General features: G+C 39.1%; 1 protein-coding gene across 1 annotated transcript in view; it reads left to right on the plus strand.

The window, feature by feature from the left end:
• The window catches only part of LOC126100340 (28S ribosomal protein S15, mitochondrial), a 44,261-nt gene extending 21,837 nt beyond the window's left edge, over positions 1-22,424 (plus strand). The window contains exons 3-4 of the mRNA XM_049910952.1: positions 18,471-18,666; positions 22,023-22,424. Coding sequence (XP_049766909.1) covers positions 18,471-18,666; positions 22,023-22,320 — 494 coding nt within the window. The 3' untranslated portion in view covers positions 22,321-22,424. The remainder of the gene's footprint in view (positions 1-18,470; positions 18,667-22,022) is intronic.
• The last annotated feature ends 2,174 nt before the right edge of the window (positions 22,425-24,598 follow it).

A 24,598-nucleotide genomic window follows, 5' to 3' on the forward strand; every position in this document is an offset into this window, starting at 1 on the left:
GAGGTTCATCAAGAACCTGCACACTGGTAGCCCCCAGATTGCTCAGGGATCACTCTGTTGATGCCTGAACTGGAAACTCCCCCACTCAAGCCAAAGAGTATGTGCCATCATAGCTCAAGCACAAGGACTCTGGGCAATGGTTTGCTGGCCAGATAACTGTCACTGTAACTGGGTGGCATCCGTGGGGAGAGGCCCTATTGGGAGTGGGTGACACCATGGTGGAAGATTTGCACATGAAGCAAATTAAACTTTCTTCTGCTTGGAGCCGCAAAGCCCCAGAAGTCTCTTTAAATGGAAAAGATTATTATATTGCAGAGAGATAAGATTCCATGATGTTTTCTTCCTTAGCTACACGATGGGAAGAGGGACAAGCCGGATGTCTGGGAGCAAAATACTTCAGCCAGTACTTGGTCTGATGTGAATGTGTTTATTGCAATGGAGCTGTTATTTTTTGTCGAAACATTGAAGATAAATTTTGGGAAGTTGGATCTCTAAGGAAAATGCAATATTAAATAAAACTTCATCTGCTGCCCAATCTACAGTTCTTCAGCCACGTGGTTGTCTAGGTAATATAACTGTGACCATTGCCCCACACGAAACTTTGAACATTGTCTGAGGAATCTCCTCCACAGAGATCTTACACTCCAAGCAGATGAGGAGCCCAATACTAACCTCCAGCGATTCGGTGTACATTTTATCAGACATACAAAAACAGTTCCAAGGATAATTGTATGGATACAGGCATCATTATTTTAGCATTTGAAGAGAATTTTCTCCTGGAGAAGATTAAGATCATGATGTAGATTTGTGATGTGAAACTGTATGTCTCACTACCTATGAGAGTTTGTCGGATATTAACACTTTGGGCATATGTCATCTTGCTGTGGAAGCTGTGGACGATCACTTCATGAAGGTAATCATTGTGAACATCCACCATTGTGTGTCAGCTGCACGGATCATCATCCTCCGCGTTTACCCGTTGCCCAGTTTTCAAGAAAAAACAGAAGATTTAGGAGTACAGATCCAGTGATCATGTCATGTAGTGAGGTACGGAAGAAATATGACTTCCTATGTACTGTGGATATGATGATCAGTTATGTTACCATTGTGGTCATTGAGCCGCCCCCCCCCCCCCCCCCCCACACACACACACACACACACACACACACACACAAAAACCTCAACCTTACCCAAAACAGATCTCCCATAACCCTCCTCACCCGTGGTTCCCACTGCATCTCCTTCAGGAACCACTTCATACACCCAGTCAGAGAAGCATTCTCTTTATTTGGCATCTAGCAGTGACAGAGCGCCTTTTCAGGAATCCTCTCCCCAGCAACTCTCACATTCGAGGCATGATGCCAAACAGTGGTGTGGCCGAAGGAGCCACAGCCTGTGGGTCCCGGGGCTGTTTGTGAGTCGTCTGTCCCTGTGCTCAATGGGGATGGCAACTTGAATGAACCTTGGCCAACAAAGGTTATGATGGAAAAGAAGAATCAGACAAGGATCCTCCTGTGCCCCTGGGGGCACCAGATTCCCCAAGCATTCAGATTCTGAGCCGATGTTTGTGGATGTAGTTCCATCCTCACTGGTGTGACCCAGTGGCATGGCGGGCCCTCCTGGCCTCTTGACACCTACTCTGACCACCCACTGCATCATTCACTGGAATTGCAATGGGTACTACTGTCACCAGCTAGAAATGCTCCACCTTATTTTCTCTTTTCTGCAACTTGCATTACTCACCAAGAAATACAGTTCATGGGTGACCATTCTCCAATGCTCCGTGGTTGTCATGTGTTCTGCTGGAACTGCACTGGTCCTTAGAGGGCATCTGGAGGGGTCTGTACTTTGGTTCATACAGGTGTCATTGTTGAATGGATTCCCTTTGAATCTCGTTGGAGGCAATAGTGGTACTGGTCCAAACAGCCTTAGCTATTATCATTTGCAACATTTACCTACCTGCAAGCAGGCCACTTACATGTGTTGAATTGACCATACTAATCCAACAACCAGTCCTCCCCCCCCCCCCTTCCCTTTCTCCTCCTTGGTGTGACTTAAGTTCATCCCTCGTATTTAAGTCCCATAGTGCTTAGAGCCATTTGAGCATTCCCCACCCCCACCCCCTGTGGGGGAGTACCACTTCATCTGAGAGCTCCTTAATGATGGTTCTCCTATGCACTTCAGTGCCACCCATGGCACCTTTTCAGTTATCAATCTACAAATCTCTTCCTGTAATCTTGGTAGAATCACTACATTTGTCACTTCACAACAGCCCTTGTGACAGTGACCACTTTCCAGTGATCCTGTCACTTCGTTGCCGCATCCAGACAGAGTGACTGCTATGTTGTAGACTTCACAGAGCCAATTGGCCTTTGGATACTCTGCTGTCAGATTGTATTGATGAGGCTCTGCCAGGTGTCTCAAAAACAATTATCCACACCACTGGCACTGCTATTCCCATTTCCACAGGACGCCCACTGACAAACCTTGAAACAGTTCAAACGACATCCTTTGCAGACCAACCTTATCACTTCTAAGCAATTTCATGCTAAGGCTCACTATTTAGTCAAACACAATAAGAGGAAGTGTTCAGACTGCTATGGTTCCTCTCTGAGGATGTATGCCTCTTCTGCATGGGTATGGGTCAAGCTCTGTGGTTTTATGGCCTGCCAACATTCAACAGTTGTTCCGGGTCTTGTCCTACTGGGTAGTCTTGGTACCGATTCATCAGTTGTTGTCGAATGTCTTGCAACCCACTTTGCGACAGCTTTGGCATCCTCTTCCTATCCAACTATTTTTCTGCTGCAGAAGTGACAAATTAAAGACATTCCCTCATGTTTCACCCACCACCAAGCTGAATCATAATGAAACCATCACTCACTGGGAACTACCTAGGGCTTTAATCTCAGATCAGGATCAGCCCTAGGCCCTGAGTCAATTCACCATTACACGATTAAAGACCAGTATGCTCCCCAAAGGCTACATCTCGTCAGGTTCTTCAAGCATCTTTGACCCCAAGTTGCCTTCCATTTGCAATGGCTGGGCAAGAACCCAACATCTCTCAACACTTACAGGCTGATTAGCCTGACAAACATACTCTGTAAGCTGCTTGATAGCATGGTTGCCCGTAGATTATGCTGGGTTCTACATATTAGGGCCTTTTGTCCCCGATCGCCTATCAGTGCGGTTTCCGGGAGGGCTGATCCACTACCACAACCGACCACCTGCTTAGCTTGGAAACAGCAATCTGACAGGCTTTTACTAAACGTCAGTATATGACACCACTTAGCGTCATCACATTTTACTCAGCCTCCATGACTGGAACTTTAAAGGCCCCCTACAGATTTTTTTGTTTATCAGTTTTCATCCCACCAGTTGTTCTGGGTTAGAGTCAGCACTTTTCTGAACTCCCCGTGGGTCCAAGAGAACAGCATCCCACAGGGCTCTGTGCTGAGTGTCATTCTTTTCCTCATTGCAGTTAATGGGTCAGTGACCTCTATTGGGCCGCTGCTCGTCCCTGCTGCTGAATGCCAGCTCCAAGGTGATATCCAGCAGGCCTTTGTGTGGTCTCTTTCCCTTGGTTTCCAGTTCTTGCCTACAAAAATGTGGGTCATGTATTTCTCCCATCATATGTCGGTCCACCCTGACCCAGAACTCTGCTTAGATACCCAGCACCTGCACATTGTAGCACTGTCCCCAACTCTGTTAATTGGGCCTCCTTTTTGATAAAAAGCTGATCTGGCTGCCCCATATTCGTCACCTGAAGATTAGCTGCATTCTGAAGTTTAATGCTCTCTGCTTCCTTGGCCACACGTGTTGGTGTGCAGATCATGCTACCCATTTCCATATTTACCAGGCACTGGTTCCATCCCGACTGGGCTATGATTGCCAGATTTATGACTCGGCAGTTCCATCAGCTCTAAAAGTGTTAGACCCAGTCCACTATCATGGCATGTGCCTTTCGGACTAGTCCCATAGACAATCTCCTTGCTGAAGTGGGGATCTTGCCCCCCTTCAGATTCAATGGTACCAGCTCTTGTTCTACGCAATCGCCACTTGACGATTTCCTGATCATCCCACATGTACCATTCTCTTCACATATGAGGGGTGTCATCCTGCTGTTATCCTCCTTCAGGTAGGACTGCAGATTGGAATACTCCTCACTTTCCGTTGCTCAGATCTTCATCTTCCCTCCCTAGATTGTGCTCCCCGTGTTTTCTTATGCACTCTCCCTTGGATGGTGCCCAGGTCACAGATGAGGACCAGTCTTTCAATCTCTACTAAGGTCCTGACACCATTGTTCCTCCATAACCTTTCGGTGTCTGTTATGTGCAGTCCTTCAAGAGTTCCAGGATGCTACCATCTTTTACACAGAAGGCTTTAAAATTGTGACTCATATACTATGCTTTTACATCTCCTGCCAGTATGAAATGCCACTTGCTGCCAGAAACACGTCTTCTGTTTACACCAGAGCTGATAGCCGTTGGTAGAGCCCTCAGTTTTATTAAATGGACCCTGTTTGACCGTTTTTTTTTTTTTTTTTTTAATATGTACTGATTCAATGAGCAGTCTTTAAACTATTGACTAACGTTGTTCTTGTCACACTTCGGTCTCCACTATTCATGATCTTCGTTGTGCTGCCTGCTCAATTTTGTTCCTCTGGGTCTCATATCATACGGGGTGCTGATAACCACACACCATAAGTGCCTCCGCCGCCCCCCCCCCCCCCCAAAAACACACACACACACACACACACACACACACACCATGTGGGTGTCCCAGGGAGTGAACTGGCTGACTGTTTGGCTAGATGAACACTTACTTACTACCTGTTCACTTTGCCAAAACCAGGTGCAGATTTGCAGGTGTATATGAGATCTCTGCCCTGTCTAATAAACTCTGCACAATCAAGGAGACTACTGCAGCACAGTGCTCGTCCTTCCTCTACTCTCAGAAGAATGTAATTCCATCGTCTGGTGGAGTATGGAACTACAGCTGCTCAATGTTCAATAAAAACTATAATACCAGTCACCGTTGTATAGGGGTCAATCCAAATGAAGTGGTCCAATAAAAATTAAGTTGGTTGCTTGACCATTTTGAAATACTTTATTTTTTATGTGATTATCCTGTAATTGAGAAGTTCAAAACTTTTTTTTTTTAAATACTGAATGGCGGCCATATTTGTTTGTAAGTGGGCGGCGATGTATGTTTTAGAGACGTTACCTAAAATATGAATATCTCTGCACTGGGTTAAGTTACAACATTGCAATTGACATGATTGTTTTTAGAAAAGTGTCCTCTACAACATTGTCTGTTACACAAAATACCCTAAATTCAAAAATAACCAGTCAAAATTACCTCCAAAATTTGGTATCCAAATTTTCAAAGATCCACTTTTTTAGACCCAAAAATAGCAAACAAGGAGTTATTTATGAGAGTCTATTTTTTCTTATAGTTATATATCATAAAGTAGTAGCCTCATATAGAGCAAGAACGCGTACAAATGTTTCCTTAATTTTTTATGAAGTTTTGAAATTTAAAAATTTTCATTTTTGTAAAGTTTGGGGTTAGTTAGCTGGGACTGAATATAAAAATATGATTTTGGCACAGTTTGTACACCTATGTGATAGCAACGTACTGTAAAAATGTGAACATTGATATCTGACTGTGAACAAAGATATGAATTTTTGAAAATTAGGAGATAATTCACATTACTCAAAAACTGACCTTATGGCTGTTGCCTATTCATGTGTGATACTGGCAGGATATAATCAATTATTATTGAAGTAAGGTACTGAATTATATACAAAAAGTGGAAACATCACTGAAATTAACATTTATATTATTTTGACATACTTGAAATAAATATTTTCAATTAACATCCTTTGAGTGCGACTGTTCCTAAGAACAGTTAAGAACACTTATTTCTTCAGAGAGCTTCTGTGATATAGAATAAGACCTCCCAGTTGCTGTGGTAAGTTCAAGCACTGAAAGTTTCCTTAAAACATTTTTCACTGGTATCCCAACTTTGGCACTAGTAGATTTCTTGAATGAGGTTCTTGGGCCAGCAGGATGGTAAAATGCACAAAAACATAATTGTTTTCCAAACTTATTCTTTCAACCTCTGCAAGCCACCACTTTCCATCATACACACATGCCACTATGTCATTCAACGTTAAAGACAGAGATGTAATTTTACTGATACAGTGATCCTCATAAATTTCAGTTTCTGATGTTACATAGCATCAAACTAAGTTTTCTGCAATGCCAAGGAATTTGTGGAAATGCCTTGTTCCTTTTATTGCTACACAGTTTTCAAATCTGGTGTGAAGTTTTGTTTTCATATGCAGAACCACTTGTTTCTTGATCAGAAATTAGGTAATGCCCTTAATATTAGCCTTGCAAAAGACATACATGTCCTGTACTGTGAGAATTTGGTCTATGATTGGTCTTTGTAGGCTGGCTTTTCTTACTTTACATTTTGTTGTACCTCCTACTCCATCACATGCATTTTTACCATGGCAAGATGCAAAAAAGTGCCATTCAGCCTCCAACCCACAGTCTACTTTGTCATTGCACAGATTTGAAAAATTATTTTTGTTCTTATACTGACTACCACTTCCATCTGAAAAGTATATCAGCTTCTCAACCTTGAGAAAATTTTCTTTTATGAAACACGTGTGCAGCCAAAGTGTTGTGCTCCAAGTAGTCGCTTAGAATACAAATTGAAGAACTGCAAACAACATGTCATGTTTCTCATTTTTAAAGTAGAGAATAAATGGATGCACTGTTGCCTGGTCATTGACCCAGTGGTACCCTTGTATTGCATCCTGAATCACAAATGTAAAATTTTCTGTAAAATCAGCTAGCACTATGCATTGTTTCATTAAGTTGTGCTTTTCTGTCCTTCAAAAACTTACTTTGGTGGTGACTGTTGAGTTTTTGTAAGTTATCAGTTAAAGATTCCAAGTACTCATCCTGAGATTTAACCACTGTTATCATTTCTGACCTGTCAGTTGCGATCCACTGTGTGAAGGCAATAACTGTTTGGCATTTCCTCCTCGTATTTGTGATACAATTCAATAACAGTTTCCTTACCAGGGCATTTATTACACAAACTCATCATGCAGTCATAACTGTTAGTGTCACAGACCATTAAATCTAGTAACTCTTTGTAGTTAAGATCACTGAGTTTTGCACCTGAAATCATCAGTTTGACATTTTGATGATATAAACAAACACATATGAAGTGTGACCCTGAGGATCCTGCCAAAATAACCACTTACGGTGGAGGTCACAAAATTTTGACCTTTCAATTTTGCATTCAGGATGAGAATTTTTGAAAGCTACATAAGAATTTTTGTAAGCTACATAAAGTTCATTTAAATTTGACAGCACTAGTCATTTCTGCTTTGTTACTTTAACTCCATTTATAACAACTCTTTTGCTATCTTTGCAACCTGAGCACATTTTACTGTTTCTCTTCAAAAAACTGCTGGATCTTTTTAGTTGTTTCTTCACTTAACTTACTCTTTTCTTCTTTCCTAAAACTGGAAGAATACTTTGCTCATTCACTAATTTTTGGGTTAGTTTAACCAAATGATAAGAAGCATTGAATTCGTGAACTATTTTTTCTCTTGACCATGAGTCAGGGAGCAAACTTAAAATTTTAACTTTTTCCTCTTTAGATGTCATTGAACATTTAATTTTTAATTTCTCTATTAAGCTCAAATATTGTCAGATGATGCTGGCGGTAGGTTTTCTTCTTCTTTGAAAATAATGTGGGTATCTGTTTTATTAAAGCATGATTCCAAGTCTTTTCTAATTTGTCTGAAATTTGTTGTACCTTATTTTCAATAGCTGCTTTTCTTTTTCTGCTACTTAATTTTATTATTTTTGAAACAGAAGATATGTCTAACTTAGAACAAGCAAAATCCAATATGCTAACAGCTTCCTCATTAGGAATATAAATGTCATTAACAAGGTTACATGATTCTAGTTTTGGATTAACAACAAATATTTTTGAGTAACAATTTGGGCACAGGGAATTTCCAGGAATCACATTATGTTTCACTTGGGAAGCTGTTTCACTCTGACATAACAAGGACAGATGTTCAAGTTTTATTTCCCTCAAACCTTTAGTAATAGTCTTTTTATGAACTTTAAGTGGATCACAGCACTTTCTTCCAAAAATGTGGTTGTACTTCAGAATGTATTTCTTCTCATGATACTCACACTGATGTTACAAAAGAACTTACTTTAAATTTAAACAAAGTTTGTCTAAACTTCATCAAAGTCATTGACATTTTTCAAGTTTTTTTGAAACTGAACCATAAACTGTTTTGTGACACACTTCATTTGCTATCTGTCCAACAGAGCACTGTTCATCCATGTTACTGCATTCCAGTTAATCTCTCAAAATTAATTACAAATTACACACAGAACAAAGCACATAACACATTCTACACTCTTGATGAAGTATGTACATTCACTCTAACAGAGGTTTCAGAACAGACTGACTTCTACAATGCCACACCCACCAATAATGTAGTTTATTTCATTGACAATAAACCTAAATGTAAATGGGCATTTTTATTACCATATAACAAAAGTGAAAGCTCCTGTTGTTTAATATTGCATTATTAAAAATAAATAAATTAATAGAATATTGGGTGATAGTGTTAACTAAATATATGTCACAATTAAATTTTTTTACAGTGAAACACTAAACCATTTAAATAAGCAATAGCCATAAGGTCAGTAGTAGAGTACTGCGAATTATCTTCTAATTTTCAAAAATTCATATTTGTTCACAGTCAGATATCGATGTTGAAATTTTTACAGTACGTTGCTATCACATAGGTGTACAAACTGTGCAAAAATCATATTTTTATATTCAGTCTCAGATGAGATAACTAACCTCAAACTTTATAAAAAATGAAAATTTTCAAATTTCAAAAATTTCTAAAAAATTAAGGAAACATTTTAAGTGTTCTTGCTCTATACGAAGCTAGTTGTGTATGACATTTAAAAGAATTGACTCTCATAAATCACTCCTTGTTTGTTATTTTTGGTCCTAAAAAGTGGATTTTTTTCCTTGTTTGTTATTTTTGGGCCTAAAAAGTGGATTTTTGAAAATTTGGATACCAAACTTTGGAGGTCATTTTGACTGGTTATTTTTGAATTTAGGGTATTTTGTGTAATGGACATGTTGAAGAGGACACTTTTCTAAAAACAATCATGCCAATTGCAATGTTGTAACTTAACCCAGTGCAGAGATATTCATATTTTTGCCCACTTACAAACAAAAATGGCCGCCATTCAGTAAAGGTGAAAGGTAAAATTTAAAAAAAAAAAAAAAACTGTTTTGAGCTTCTCTATAGGGTAAACACACATAAAAAATTAAAATATTTAAAAATGGTCAAGCAACCATCACTGGACCACTTCATAGGTTTATTTCTAGGCAACCAGTTTCAATGTTAGTCTAAGTCATCTTCAGGCCAAAACTGCTCCAAACCAGTAACCTTCGTGATACAAGTATAGCAGTGCCTTTAACTGGTCTCGTAATAGCTATTACGGGCATCTGTGCTCGTTGGACAATAGTCAGTATGGTAGTCACTTTTGACTTTTACTATAGACAGTGCACGAGATATCCATTATGTTTTTAGACTTCTCAGTTTTACTGTTATGAATCCCCAAACTAGACCAGAAACCATTCTCGGTGGATGTCTCCATGTCTGGGTGCTCTTCTCGTGGATTGAGGGCTGATGATCTCATTGTTAGGTAAAAAAGAAAAATCAACCAACCATCTCAAAGAACCTTGTCGTCATTGAGACCTTAAATCCTAATCATCCAGTGTGGCGATTCTTCAGGAAAACTGGGAGTTCTCACGGAGTTACATTTTATCTCGAAACTCAAGAAAATCCCAGGGGATTCAGAGTTTTCAACTGAGCAGTGTAATTTAATTTTATTGAGCTTCATCAACCACAAATTTTAAAATACAAATATTTCAAAGAGTACTATTTATATGAATTTGGCCCCAATCATGGAACAACTCCGTTTTTTGTCGGTATTTAAAGCAAACATCAAAGGGCTTTGTAGTCAGTAGATAAGGTGACCACACATTGCCACAAATGTAGTTTTGTTTCTCATTTCAAAACTCGAGGCAGGCTGGTTGTCGTGTCTACTTCCCAGTATGATTCTTCAGATAATCGTTTCAGGAATAGTGGGATTCTTGACTTTAAGGAACTTTACTGTCAAGAAATACATTTATGGATGTATTTGCGTACGATTTTATACCTTATTTAAAATTTACTAATTTCAAAATATGTGAAGTCTTATAGCCCACCAACTTGTTTTGTGTATTCCTTTTTGTTTTACAGTGACAAAATATAATTAATTCACGCTCAGAACTGCAAATGCACCAGCCGCAATCCCTGCATCATATATGTTTACATCTGCTGCATGCGACTTAAACTGAAAGTTGTCTCGAATGTTTATGCATCATACTGTAAATATTGGCCAGTGTTGGCACCTGTGAGTGGTCAAAGGGAACAGAGACTTGCGGTGTAAACAAGTTTATTGTTAAATAATGAATTACTTGAAGTTAATATGCTCAGTTTTTTAAATTTTATTATCTCATTAAATTGTTACAAGAAAGGTGAAATAAAAATATTGTTTTCAGTGTAACATTTATTATGTGTTCACCAGGTGTTTTCACAGTCAAATTTAGCAAATATGCATTTTGAACATATGATCTGAAGTCAACATAAAAATGCACTACATATCTCGTGTAAACTAAAATAGATAAAGCAGGTTACTGTACATAAACACCAAACTAGTTAGATCCACATTCACATGATATCTCAACTTGTATATTTAAATCTCATTCGTGCTGATTTGAACTAACCTTACTTTTTTCCTTATAAATGTTCAAAGTTCGTTATCCCGTAGTATGTTCTCTGCTTGTGGTTAACTGTTTTTGCAAAAGTTTGTTCAAATTGTTGATATTAAAAGATCTTTATATGGTTCCATGTTAATGAAAGAGAGGCAGACAGGTTTCAAGGTTGTTACGGTTCTGCGGCTGTGTATACAGTGAGCTTCAAATATGTTTTCAAAGTATATTTTCGGTTGCTGCTTGTAGACACCATTTCGAAACCATTTTGAAATATGGTAACAAATATCCATAGCAATGATTGTAGCCCGCGCAGGATAAGGTGGCCGATGTGCAGTGAGACCAATCTTCTTCCAAAGCGCAGGGCAAATTCATTCGTTTGTCTGGAAGGGCAGGCTGACAGTGTCTGAAACCTTTTGGCTGGTCGGTGATGACAGAATTGGGGCGCACATCCTGCAATCATACTCAAAATAATTTTACAGAAACTGTTCAGTAAAAAAAAATTGTTTTCACTTTTTTTATACCTTTATATATCAGGTTCATGTTGGCATCCCATCGTTTTGTGAATGACCATAGTTATTGCAATATTTATGTGGAAGTAAAACACTGCGCAAAATTCGAAAAGGTTTGTAATGGAAAATAGGTCGCTATGATTTTGTATATTACATAATACGTTGTGACTTACCAAACGAAAGCGCTGGCATGTTGATAGACACACAAACATACACACAAAATTCAAGCTTTCGCAATCAAAGGTTGATTCATCAGGAAAGAGGGAAGGAGAGGGAAAGATGAAAGGATGTGGGTTTTAAGGGAGAGGGTAAGGAGTCATTCCAATCCTGGGAGCGGAAAGACTTACCTTAGGGGGGAAAAAGGACAGGTGTGTGTATATATATATATATATATATATATATATATATATATATATATATATATATATATATATATATATATATATATATATATATATATATATATATTTAAAAAGAAAGATGATGAGACTTACCAAACAAAAGCGCTGGCAGGTCGATAGACACACAGACAAACACAAACATACACACAAAATCTAGCTTTCGCAACCAATGGTTGCCTCGTCAGGAAAGAGGGAAGGAGAGGGAAAGACAAAAGGATTTGGGTTTTAAGGGAGAGGGTAAGGAGTCATCCCAATCCCGGGAGCGGAAAGACTTACCTTAGGGGGAAAAAAGGAGGGAAAAAAGGACAGGTATACACTCGCACACACACACATATCCATCCTCATATACACAGACACAGGCAGACATTGGCCTTTACAAATGTCTGCCTGTGTCTGTGTATATGAGGATGGATATGTGTGTGTGTGCGAGTGTATACCTGTCCTTTTTTCCCTCCTTTTTTCCCCCTAAGGTAAGTCTTTCCGCTCCCGGGATTGGGATGACTCCTTACCCTCTCCCTTAAAACCCAAATCCTTTTGTCTTTCCCTCTCCTTCCCTCTTTCCTGACGAGGCAACCATTGGTTGCGAAAGCTAGATTTTGTGTGTATGTTTGTGTTTGTCTGTGTGTCTATCGACCTGCCAGCGCTTTTGTTTGGTAAGTCTCATCATCTTTCTTTTTAAATATATTTTTCCCACGTGGAACGTTTCCCTCTATTATAGTCATATATATATATATATATATATATATATATATATATATATATATATATATATATATATATATATATATATATATCTGCACATACACAGACACAAGCAGACAGATATATTTTTCACACGTGGAATGTTTCCCTCTATTATATTTACATAATATGTTTTTAGACTTGGCTTGAGGTCTCTATCTGTTATCAAGCTCGGGAAAATTTATCTGACGTAGCAGACTCATTTGCGATGCCGCGCCAGTGATATAAAGCCAGAGTGAAATATTCACAACATCCCTCATATTTCTTAAATGGTTTGAAATATCGAAATGAGGTTTTGGTAAATATAGCATGCAAAGAGGAAAGTTTTTTTGTGATATGGTTGTTATGCAAAACCTCATTATCTACTATGTTATTCCATCAACTACAGACATTTTCGATGAAAGAACGCAATTTTTTAAGGGTAAAACGAGAAATGCTATGGGTTTTGGAACAACATAAGTGAAGACATTAGATGTTTATTTTGTACCGAAAATATGTTTTTTCATAAGCTACTCATCTTCATTTTCTTTAGTTACTCACGTAATAAACCATTTTGTCAGAATTCTTTTGCAACTGCATCTGCAGACGTTAGTGAGAGGAGACTGTGTAAACTCCACTGTGTTTTGGTAAAAAGAAGCAAATTTTAACTTGGCAGCCACTCATGATGCTTCTCTGAAAGTTACAAATGGTTAATAAGTGAGGCGAAAATAAATCGATGCACTTTTGGCGAAATTGTTTTGCAACTAACCAAAACAAAAGTGACAATAGATATTTTTGAATGGCCACCATGCAAGTGTGGGCGCGGAGGACTCTCACTTAATATTTACAGATGATGTAAGTGTAGGCTTCAGTTGAGAACGGCACTTCCCCTCCAGCCCGCGGCATTTCCTCAACAGCACATGCCCGTAACCCTCACCACTACTGCTCACCCCACACGTTCCTTGTCATGTGCTTATCTAACTGCCACGGCATTATGCAAGCCCTATACGAATCGAAGGAAACAAATTTTCAGTGGGCTAATACGTGTCACCGGCTGCACGGCAATAACGCGTGTTTGTATATCGCATTGCGTCTGGTGTACAGTTGATCCATGTTGTTTTTTCACTTGTTTTAGTGAGTTTATCTAAAAAAAAAAATGGAGTGATCAATGCAGAAGATTCTCGAGTTATTACATATTGCTTTACCATTCACCAGTCACATTCATAAACAACCCGGAACATAATGACCCTTGAAGATATATGCAGAATCATATCAACTGAATAAAAATTTGATAATATGCATATATAATGTTTTCTTCATTTAGTTACCATTAAACAAACCTTCAGGACTTCTACCAATGCTCCCCTAGTTTTAGATACTATTTGGAATTCAAAGGCAGTGGATGGCATCCAAGTGAAGTTACAAAAAATCAGAGCCGTCTTCCATATTCAGCTCCTGTAGCAAGTTATTATTGCTAGTTCTTCTCTAGTACATTTTTGCCCACCACCAACAACGAGGCCTTTTACTTTGTTTGTGTGAACCTTCTTAGGTTATTAATTTTTCAGTGCCAAGTATCATTACAGTTTCCTCATCAATAGACATAAAAGTAGCAGATGATACAAAAACTACACAACAAACAGCATTACAGACTTTGTGAATACACAGCAAGAAATCATTGCCACCAGTGTGGACAGAATTCAGAAACAAAGATGGAAACACTTCATGAAATGCCACAGGGAAACGTGTTTCGAGGAATAATATGTTCCCAGGCACTTTTTAGCCACATGAAGGGGAATAAACATATACAACGTGCTAAAGTGCATATCAACTGGAGTGTTTTTTCAGCCAGAAACGTCAGCTGCTACTCTGTCACCTCGTACTTCAGAACCACACACTTCAATATTCCATCTTCAGAATTTAAAGTCTCTCTCTTACCTTTAATAGCAAATCGTCCCTGCAGACTTGCAGAATTTGTATTAAAAGATGATGTAATGACGGTAGAAATTCTCTGGTGTGTTGGAACAGTTATGACATAAGTCATTTCAGACAGGTGAAAAAGTTGTTGCTGTAATCTCAAGAATGTGTAAAGGTAGTGCTGTAGCTAAAAAGATGCAACTTAAGTGAAATACTATAGGATATGTTCTTAAGTGTATAATTGCACCTTACTTTAATCAACAGTTGCTTGGGCTGCTGATGAAAGCCAGTTATATTATCCTTGGTCTTGACGAATCACTGAATAAAATTGTGGGATGCACACAAATTGGTGTGAATAAAAGATTTAGGATGAGAGTAAAAAAAAGATAGCAAGATACCATACTTCCTACTTTCTTGGCCGTCCCAGAGCTACTGGCCTTTTATCTTGTTTCACTAATGTGACAAGACATACCAAAGGGGAAGACTCTTCAGATTTCAATGGCTGGACCAAATGTAAATTAGCTGTTTCTAAAAGAAGATAAAGCACTTTCAGCAGAGTAGAAACTACTAGATATTCATAGCTGTGGGCTTCACCACATGCTCAATGCTTTCAAATATGCAACCAGGGCAACACATTGGGACATTGCATTATTTTTGAGATTCTTGTATAATTTCTTCAAGAATATCCCAGTCAGGAGAGCATTGTGTACTCAGTGCTCAGGCCTCACTGTTCTGGGGAAAAAAAAATTTGTATCAGATGACTGGAGAATTCTTCAGTTGCTCAAAGAGCAATCTTTATAACACCAAACATGGAGAAGTATCTCAAGGGTGTGAAGAAGGATAAGAGTGAACCAAAGAGTGAAAGCTTCATGTTGCTGAATATTAATGAGCCATTGCTGTGTGCTAAATTTGCTTTTTTCAAGTCTTTAGCCTGCGACATTGAGCCTTTCCAAACATAGTTCCAGATAGATGCTCTGTTAACTCCATTTATCCACACAGTTTTGATACTTACAGGAAAAACAGTATGAGGACCTTTTATGAAACCAGAGATATTAAATCAAAAGCGCATCAATCAAGTTAGCTGCTGCCAAGGAAGGAAAAAAAAATCTGTTACCTTAAAAACAAATAGGCTTTGGTACCCATAAAGAATTAAAGAAAACCAATTCGGATGTAAAAGCTGTTGATATTCTTAAGTTTCAACAAGAACATAAGACGAGTCTTCAAACATTTCTCATGAAACTTAATAACAGGTCACCCTTAAACTACCCGTTGACATTTGCCATTACATTTCTTGACCCACGTTTTATTGTGTAAAACATCACATTTTGATAAGCTGCTTTGTATTCTCTCGGAAAGAAATCACCTAAGAGGATCTGCAGCAGATAATGTAATGCGTGAATTCAAGGATCTGACTTCTCTACCACATATTATCAATTCTTTTAAAGAATACAATTGTTCTTAAAAAAGGTTGATCATTTCAGGTTGCATATTCCTAGTGACAAATATCAAAATTTGATGGCTGTCATGAAATTAGTTTGCAGTCTTTTCCCATGGAAATGCTAACATTGAAAGGAACTCTTGGAAAACATGGGGGAGTAATCAGTTGTTATGCGTAGGCAAACATACGATGCTGTGTCCAATAGAAAAGGCATTAGCAAGCTGGATATTCCAAAATCCCTTAGTCACTGCGCGCGCGCGCACACACGCACGCACGCGCGCGCGCACACACACACACACACACACACACACACACACACACACACACACACACACACACACATGTAGAATATCGTAATCATCTCAAAGGACAACACCTTGCAGAAGAACAGAGCATTTTAGAAAAACGAAAAAAAAGTACTCGGAAATGAAAGGGTTGGAAACAAAGTGTTTGAAAATAAGAACAAACAAAGGCTTTAAAAAATTTGGTAATTGCATTGTGACATTGTATTTGTTTCATAAATAGTGAAATTATCTGAAAAAACTCAAAATTTTGTTTCTCTACCAAATTTCTAAATAGACATTTTGTGCGTTTCGAGTGGGGCTTGAATCTTTCAAGAAATCCTTGGGACCAGCATAAATGAAACATTTAAATTATAAGTACTGTGTAAGTACACATTATTTGTTATTGAACATACTATTTAGTTTTGTATCAAACTGTGTAAGCCTGCTTAGTTTTATATAGATTTTTATCAATTTAATAGTTTTGGTTTTGTTGTGAGTGGCCTTCTATCAGCAATTTTTAATCACCAATAATAGTAATGTTTTTCCCTAAACTGTAGGTATCACAACATTTCAAACACTTTTTTAATGCTGTAAAGTTCCATTCCCTTGTAGGCAATAACCATTGCTTATTAATTTCTGTAGTGGTGATTTATTAGAAAGAAATGAATATATTCACCTGGAAATTTGTAATATGAGGGCATTTCGAAAAGTAAAGATACAATGGTTTGCAGTCCTTAAATAGAAAATTTATCTAGAAAACGTCAGTTACATCTTATTAACTGGATTATTTGTTATTTTTCGACATAATCACCCCCGTTATCCAAACATTTGTTAAGTCGATGCACAAGCTTTTGTATCCCACAGTCATAGAAGGTTGTCGCCTGTTGTCGGAACCACATTTCAACTTCATCTTTGATCTCTTCATCATCGTTGAATGGTTTTCCACCAAGATGTGACTTCAGGTAACGGAAGATACGGAAGTCGGTGAGTGCAAGGTCTGGGCTGTATGGAGGATGGTCCAATACGTCCCACTTGAATTGTTTGAGTAGTGCTTTGGTTACAAGTGCTGTGTGAGGCCAAGCATTGTCATGAAGCAAGCGGACTCCACTTGTCAGCATTCCCCTGTGTTTGCTTTTAATTGCCCTTCGAAGACGTTTCAAAGTCTGGCAATATGCAGCAGCATTAATTATCGTTCCAGGAGGCATAAATTCCAACAGAAGAATGCCTTGTATGTCCCAAAAAACAGAAGTCATGATTTTCTTTGCTGAAATCGACGTTTCGCATTTCTTGGCTTTTGCTGTATTCGAATGGCGCCATTGCTTTGATTGTTGCTTGGATTCAGGTGTATGGTGATAAACCCATGTCTTGTCACCTGTCACAATGTGATCAAGGAACTCATTACCTGCTTAAGCATAGCGTGTGAGGAAGTAGAGTGCAAAGCCCATCCTTTTCTTTTTGTGTTCTTCCATTAACAGTTTTGGAACCCAGTGTGCACACAATTTCCTTTACCCTAACTTGACAGTCACAACGTCATAGAGAGTTGTCATTGACACGTCCAGTATGATCTGAAGCAATTCTTTGAATGTGAGATGTCTATTTGCACGAATTGTTTCCTCTGTTCTCCGAAGAAGGGTATCAGAGATCACAGATGGCCGACGTGTTCTTTGTTCGTCATGAACATCGGTCCTACCTTCAGAGAAATGACGACGCCATTTCGCTACATTTTGTCGATTGATAATGTCCCCATAAACAGAAACAATTTCTTTGTGAATATCCGCTGGTTGCTGACCTTTTGCATAAAGTAAACTTATGACGGTGCACACTTCGCATTTGGCGGGATTCTGAATGGGCGCAGCCATTTTGAACATGACCTACTCCGACCAGCAGCAATGTTCAGCTGCCGAACGACCGCGAGGAGAAAGCTAACGGTTCAAGGTTAACACCAGTGTTGCCAACTTGCTCGCCAAAACACTTCTGTTCCTCTGGCGTACGGTGTATCTTTACTTTCTGAAATACCCTCGTACTTGCCTGGAATTCTCACTGCTATTTCCCCCTCCCCAAGTTCGAGTAGCCACTCTGTTTCCCTCCTTTTTGTTTAATAATAATGTTTTGCCTGTACAAAGAACTTAATAACTGGAAGTCTTTTTCATGTTCTATAATGACTATTACATTTTCCATATATCATGTTCAATTACAATTAAATTAACATCAAAACAGACATCATACTGTTAGGGGATATCACTTTAACTAGAACTAGCATTAACTAAAAATATGCTGCACTATTATTGACACACCATTCTTTTTTAGTTGCAGAGATGACTGCAAGGATACGTTCATTGCAGAGACACATGGAGCAGTTTCCTCGTGACAAAAAGAATAAAGTTGTGCTCAAAGAGATGATAGACAGGAGGAAGAAACGGTTAAAGTTTTTGCGAGCCAAGGATTACAAGCGGTTTGAATGGTTGCTAGAAAAGCTCCAGCTTGAATACAGGCCACCTCCAGAGTGAGTAATTTTTTGTATATTGAGTCTAAATATTTCTTTATACATTGAAGATCCAAAGAAACTGGTACACCTGCCTAATATTGTGTAGGGCCCTCACAAGCACGCAGAAGTGCCACAACACAATGTGGCATGGACTTGACTAATGTGTGAAGTAGTGCTGGAGGGTATTGACACTATGAATCCTACAGAGCTGTCCATAAAACCGTAAGAGTACAAGGGGGTTGAGATCTCTTCCGAAAACAGGCAAACGTGACAAGGCATCCCAGATATACTCAATAATGTTGATGTCTGGGGAGTTTGGTGGGTGGCGGAAGTGTTTAAACTCAGAAGAGTGTTCCCGGACACACTCTTTAGCAATTCTGGATGTGTGGAGTGTTGCACAATGGACATGAATAGATGCAGGTGATCAGACAGTATGCTCAAGTATGTGTCACCTGTCAGAGTCATATCTATATGTATCAGGAATCTCGTATCACTCCAACTGCACATGCCCCACACCATTACAGAGGCTCCACCAGCTTGAAAAGTCCCTTGTTGACATGCAGGGTCCATGGATTCATGAAGTTGTCTCTATACCCATACATGCCTGTGTTCATTGCTCAATACAATTTGAAATGAGACTTGTCTGACCAAGCAACATGTTTCCAGTTATCAACAGTCCAATGTCGGTGTTGACAGGCCCAGGCGAGGCGTAAAGCTTTGTGTCGTGCAGTCATAAAGGGTACACGAGTGGCCCTTTGGCTCCGAAAGTCCATATCAGTTTGTTTCGTTGAATGGTTCACACACTGACACATTCTGATGGCCCAGCATTGAAATCTGCAGCAATTTGTGGAAGGGTTGCATTTCTGTCATGTTAAATGATTCTCTTTATTTGTCATTGGTCCTACACTCGTGAAATGGTTGTATGGAAAAATCCTCACTTCTTCGCTACCTCAGAGACTGTACGCCACCGCTCATGCGCCACCTAACACCACATTGAAACTGACTTAAATTTGATAACCTGCCATTGTAGCAGCTGTAAGCGAGCTAACAACTGCGCCAGACACTTGATGTCTTATATAGGCTTTGTCAACTGCAGTGCCGTATTATGCCTATTTACATATCACTATATTTGAATACGCGTACCTATATGAGTTTCTTTGGCACTTCAGCATAGAGGTCTGTTAAAACTACCACTTCATTAGTACAAGTATATTGTTTAATCAACAACTTGTTTCAACATTATAAAGCTTATAGGGAATGATACATACTGTTTTTGTTGCTGTGACGTGTGATACTATATACACTGTTGGCAAAACAATTATCAAATATATAATTACCATTCTACATACATACAAACAATGATCATTGTTATCCCTCGTCATCAAAACAGGTAGGGTGTGTGATGTGTCCCTCCTTTCTAATATTCCCAACATCTCTCTCTCCCTCTCCACCCCCTCTCCCTCTCTCTCTCTCTCTCTCTCTCTGATCCTTGTCAAAGAAACTAGTAATAGTATTTTTCCCCACTTTCAAATGTGCCCCTTGGCAACACTGAGTTTTTACTACCTGGAGGTAGGTATTGTTTCATTCTCATTTTATAGTTATCCAAGTTGAAGTTTCATTTTGAGATAGTGTTAATATAATTCAGACACCCAGTGTTTTGTATCTATACGTGTTACAGATTAAAGCCCCCAATTTTCTGTTTCTGTGTGAAGGCTAATCTCAGAAACTACTGTAGAGATTTTGATACTGTTTTCATTAATAGATAGACTGATTCACGAGGAAGGTTTGTGTTTATGTGAGTAATTCATAATTGTGGTAAAGATGAGAGTATATGTGTGGTGTTTGGAGTGACATCTTGTACCAGACTGGTTTGTTGACGCCCTCCATGCTATTGTATCCTGAGTGAGCCTCCTAAGCTCTGATTACCTACTGCAACCTACATCCTTCTGAATGTGGTTACTGTGTACATCTCTTGGCCTCCTCCTACAATGTGTCCTATCAACTGATCCTTTCTTTTAGTCAAGTTATGCCACGAATTTATTCTCACCCCAGGAACGTTCAGTACCTTCTCATTAGGTATGAGATCTACCCATCTAATCTTCAGCATTTTTCGGTGGCACGACATTTCAAAAGCCTCTATTCTATCTTACTGTCTAAACTCTTTGTCATCCATTTTTTGTTTCCATACATGGCTATACTACAGACAGATACCTTCAGAAAAGATTACCTAACATCTAAATCTATATTCAATGTTAGCAAATTTCTAGTCTTCAGAAATGCTTTCCTTACCATTGCCGGGCTACATTTTATATCCTCTTTATTTTGCCCATCAGTTATTCTGATGTCCAAACAGTAAAACTCGTCTACCAATATTAGTGTCTCCTATCCTAATCTAATTCCCTCAGCATCTCCTGATTTACTTCAGCTTCATTCCATTACCCTTGTTTTGCTTTTGTTGATGTTTATCTTATATCCTCTCTTCAAAATTCCGTCCATTCTATTCAACTGTTCTTCCAAGTCATTTGCTGTCTCTTGACAGAATTACAGTTTCATCAGTATACCTCAGAGTTATTATTTCTTCTCCCTAAACTTTAATTCCTACTCCACATTTTTGTTTTCTTTTACTGGTTGCTCAATGCACAAAATGAATGACATTGGGGTTAGGCCACCACCCTGTGTCAATCCCTTCTCAACCAGTGCTTCACCTCTGCATCCCTTCAACTCTTACAAATGCTGTCTGGTTTCCGTACAAATTTTAAATAGCTTGTTGCCCCTTATATTTTGTGCCTGCTACCTCCAGAATTTCAAAGAGAGTATTCCAGTTCTAGCAGCCAGTATTTGGTGGGAAAAGCAGGAAACAGCTGCTCCAACTCCAGAGAACAGTGAAGTCTGACCAGAATATATACATAATTTATTTATTCATCTGTATGTGAAGACTAATCTCAGGAGCAGCTGTAAGGATTTTGATGTGGTTGTCACTGATATAATGATTCACAATGAATGTTGGAGTGTATAATCTATTATTACTATACCAGACAAGTCATCTAGCCATAGGTACTTAGTGCTACCTGTGTGAAGCCAGCTTGAGTGATTAGTCATTTTATAATTTTAAAGTAATTAATGTCAATCAGCAGTGACAACTTTCTACCCCATTTTGATGATTTTTAACCAAAGTCAAACATCTCAGTTATATTTAGAGTGCAACTTTTGGTCTGCCATTGAGATCTGAATATTGTTTATATCAAAGAAGACCAGATGTATATCAATTTTATTTTTTTTTTTTGGAAAATACATGTTATTGTGGAAGTCAATGAGAAAAGAATCCTTATGGTATATTTGTGCTCCATTTAAGTAATGGTCATTTCACCTTACAGCTTCTTCTATCGAGTAACACGTAAGGATTCATTACGTAAGCTGACAGCACAACACTGCACCCACATACGGAGGCAACGCCTGTACGAGCTGCGCCGGAGTTTTGAGGAGCAAAAGCCAATATTTCTACAAGAAAAAGCAGAAAAGTTGTCCTGGATTCGACAACAAGAACTGGAATGTGGGGTGGAGCCTTCTGTATCAGAAGAAGATATTCTGAAGGTTCAGCAGCAACTGAAGGAGCTTGAGGCAGCTAGAGCAGTGAAAGCTGCCCAACAACAAAAAACAGACAAAGCCACATAAGGCATCCTGCTGTTGGTTGTCTGTAAACATGTTACATGTACTCCAGATGTTGTTTGCATGGTTTGTGTGTACACAAAAAAATAAAATAGAATTCATTAACCAAAGACTGCGTTTTATTGGCAAGACACTTAGAAAATGTAACAGACCTACTAAGGAACTGCCTACACTACACTTGTCTGTCCTCTTTTAGAATACTGCTGTGTGTGGGATCCTTACCAGAAAGGACTGATGGAGTACATCCAAAAAGTTCAAAGAAGGGCAGCACGTTTTGTATTATTGCGAATTGTGGCAGAGAGTGTCACAGAAATCATACAGGATTTGGGCTGGATATCGTTAAAAGAAAGGCATTTTTCATTGCGTTTTCTCGAAATTCCAATCACCAACTTTCTCCTCTGAACGCGAAAATATTTTGTTGACACCGACCTACATAGGGAGAAACGATCACCACGATAAAATAAGGGAAATCTGAGCTCATATAGAAAGATATAGGTGTTCCTTCTTTTCGCGCGCTATACAAGATTGAAATAATAGAGAATTGTGAAGGTGGTTCAATGAACCCTCTGCCAGGCACTTAAATGTTATTTGCAGAGTATCCATGTAGATGTAGATTACCTTTGCTATCAGTGTTATTTTTATAATGTATGCCATATTTATTTATGAAATACTTATTATTTGTGATATGGGAAGGGCCAAACTAACATTAAAAGACTTTTCCAAACATGAGCTAGAGTAAGATAGTTTATTATTAAATGTTTCGATAATTTTGTTTTCAGGCATTGTTAACAAGATAGTTTGGACATGTTACATCCTAAAAATGAGACACAGTTGCATAATTTAAAGTTTTATTTTGTATCCATCAAATTTTTGTTTTAGAGCAAAATTGACCACAAGCCAATCTCTCCTTTCTTTCATTATGACAAACTATTTACACAATAATAGCTTGGATACAGTTAATGTTCCTGTACATGGCCCATTATAAACTTAAATTATAATTATGCCCCTGAAGGGGTGACCTGTAAAAATCTATACTGTAAGATTGTCATCAATTTACACATGTCATTTTGTGGTTTGCAGATTGCTCAGTCACATTGTTTCATCGCTAAAGGATGAACATGAACAAAACCCACACACTGCAGGGACACATTCCTGACTTGAAATGTCCCCCTGTGGGTCCGGAGGGTAGAATAGGTCAGAGGTATTCCTGCCTATCGTAAAGAGTGGACTAAAAGGAGTCTCACAAGATTCGGCATGTATGTGATGATCCCCTGTCGGGTTTGACCTCCATCTTTCTAAATTTCCCGTAGAGCAAGCCAATTGGGGAAGGGCCCCTTACATGGTGCACCATGCCCATTTTGCAGTGAGATCTTTAGCCCACTTTCTCATTGGCTGGTCCACCACCAGCACTCTCTAAGCAGGCGAAGTCTAACTTCGATGCTAAGAAATATGAACCCAAATCGTCCACCCCTCCCCCCCTGGCCACTCCATGGGAGGAATTGGAGGAATGCCAGGCTAAGGATGGCAGTCCAGCTTATTCGCCCCAGTACCTTGTATGTAAGAGAGTTGATAGGGAATCTTTCATGTCCATAAAGCCTCAGTTTTTTGTGGAGCATTTGGAGGACAGGTTTGCACTCTGGGTCAGTCTTGATAAAAACAGCATCCTCTGCCCAGTCATGGGCATTACTCGCTTGTGACAAGTTGGGGGATGTTTCTGTTACTATCACGCCCCATAAGAGCATAAATATGGTCCAGGGTATTATATTCCACAGGGACATTGTTTTGCAGTCTGACGACGATCTGCGTGTCAATTTAGGCTGGTGAGGTGTTCATTTCGTCCAGCGTGTCCATTGGGGTCGAAGGATAATCAGGTTGCCACCGGTGTCTTCATCTTGGCCTTTGACGGTAACTCATTGCCTGAGAAGGTCAAGGTGATGGTCTACTGCTGTGGCGTCACACCATATATCCCTCCTCCCATGCAGTGCTGAAGTTTAGCCATATGTCTTCCCGCTGCACCTCCAGCGTCACATGTCGAGATTGTGGACATCCATCACATCCCAATACTGCAGGATTTTAAAGAGAGGAAAATTAGAATATAAAACCCTGGACCGGCTGACCTACACTGAGGCTAAGAGGAAATTTGAGCACCTACATTCTGTGGCTGTGACCTCCTGGTATGCTGCCGCTACGAGAACAGTTGTCGTCCCATCTGTTCCTCGCATTCCTGTCGCCTCTCGGAACCAGAAGACTACACCGGCCCCCTTGACAGTGGGGGGTGGGGGGC

This window comes from Schistocerca cancellata, chromosome 9 (assembly GCF_023864275.1).
Source record: "Schistocerca cancellata isolate TAMUIC-IGC-003103 chromosome 9, iqSchCanc2.1, whole genome shotgun sequence".
In the NCBI taxonomy this organism is placed as follows: Eukaryota; Metazoa; Arthropoda; class Insecta; order Orthoptera; family Acrididae; genus Schistocerca; species Schistocerca cancellata.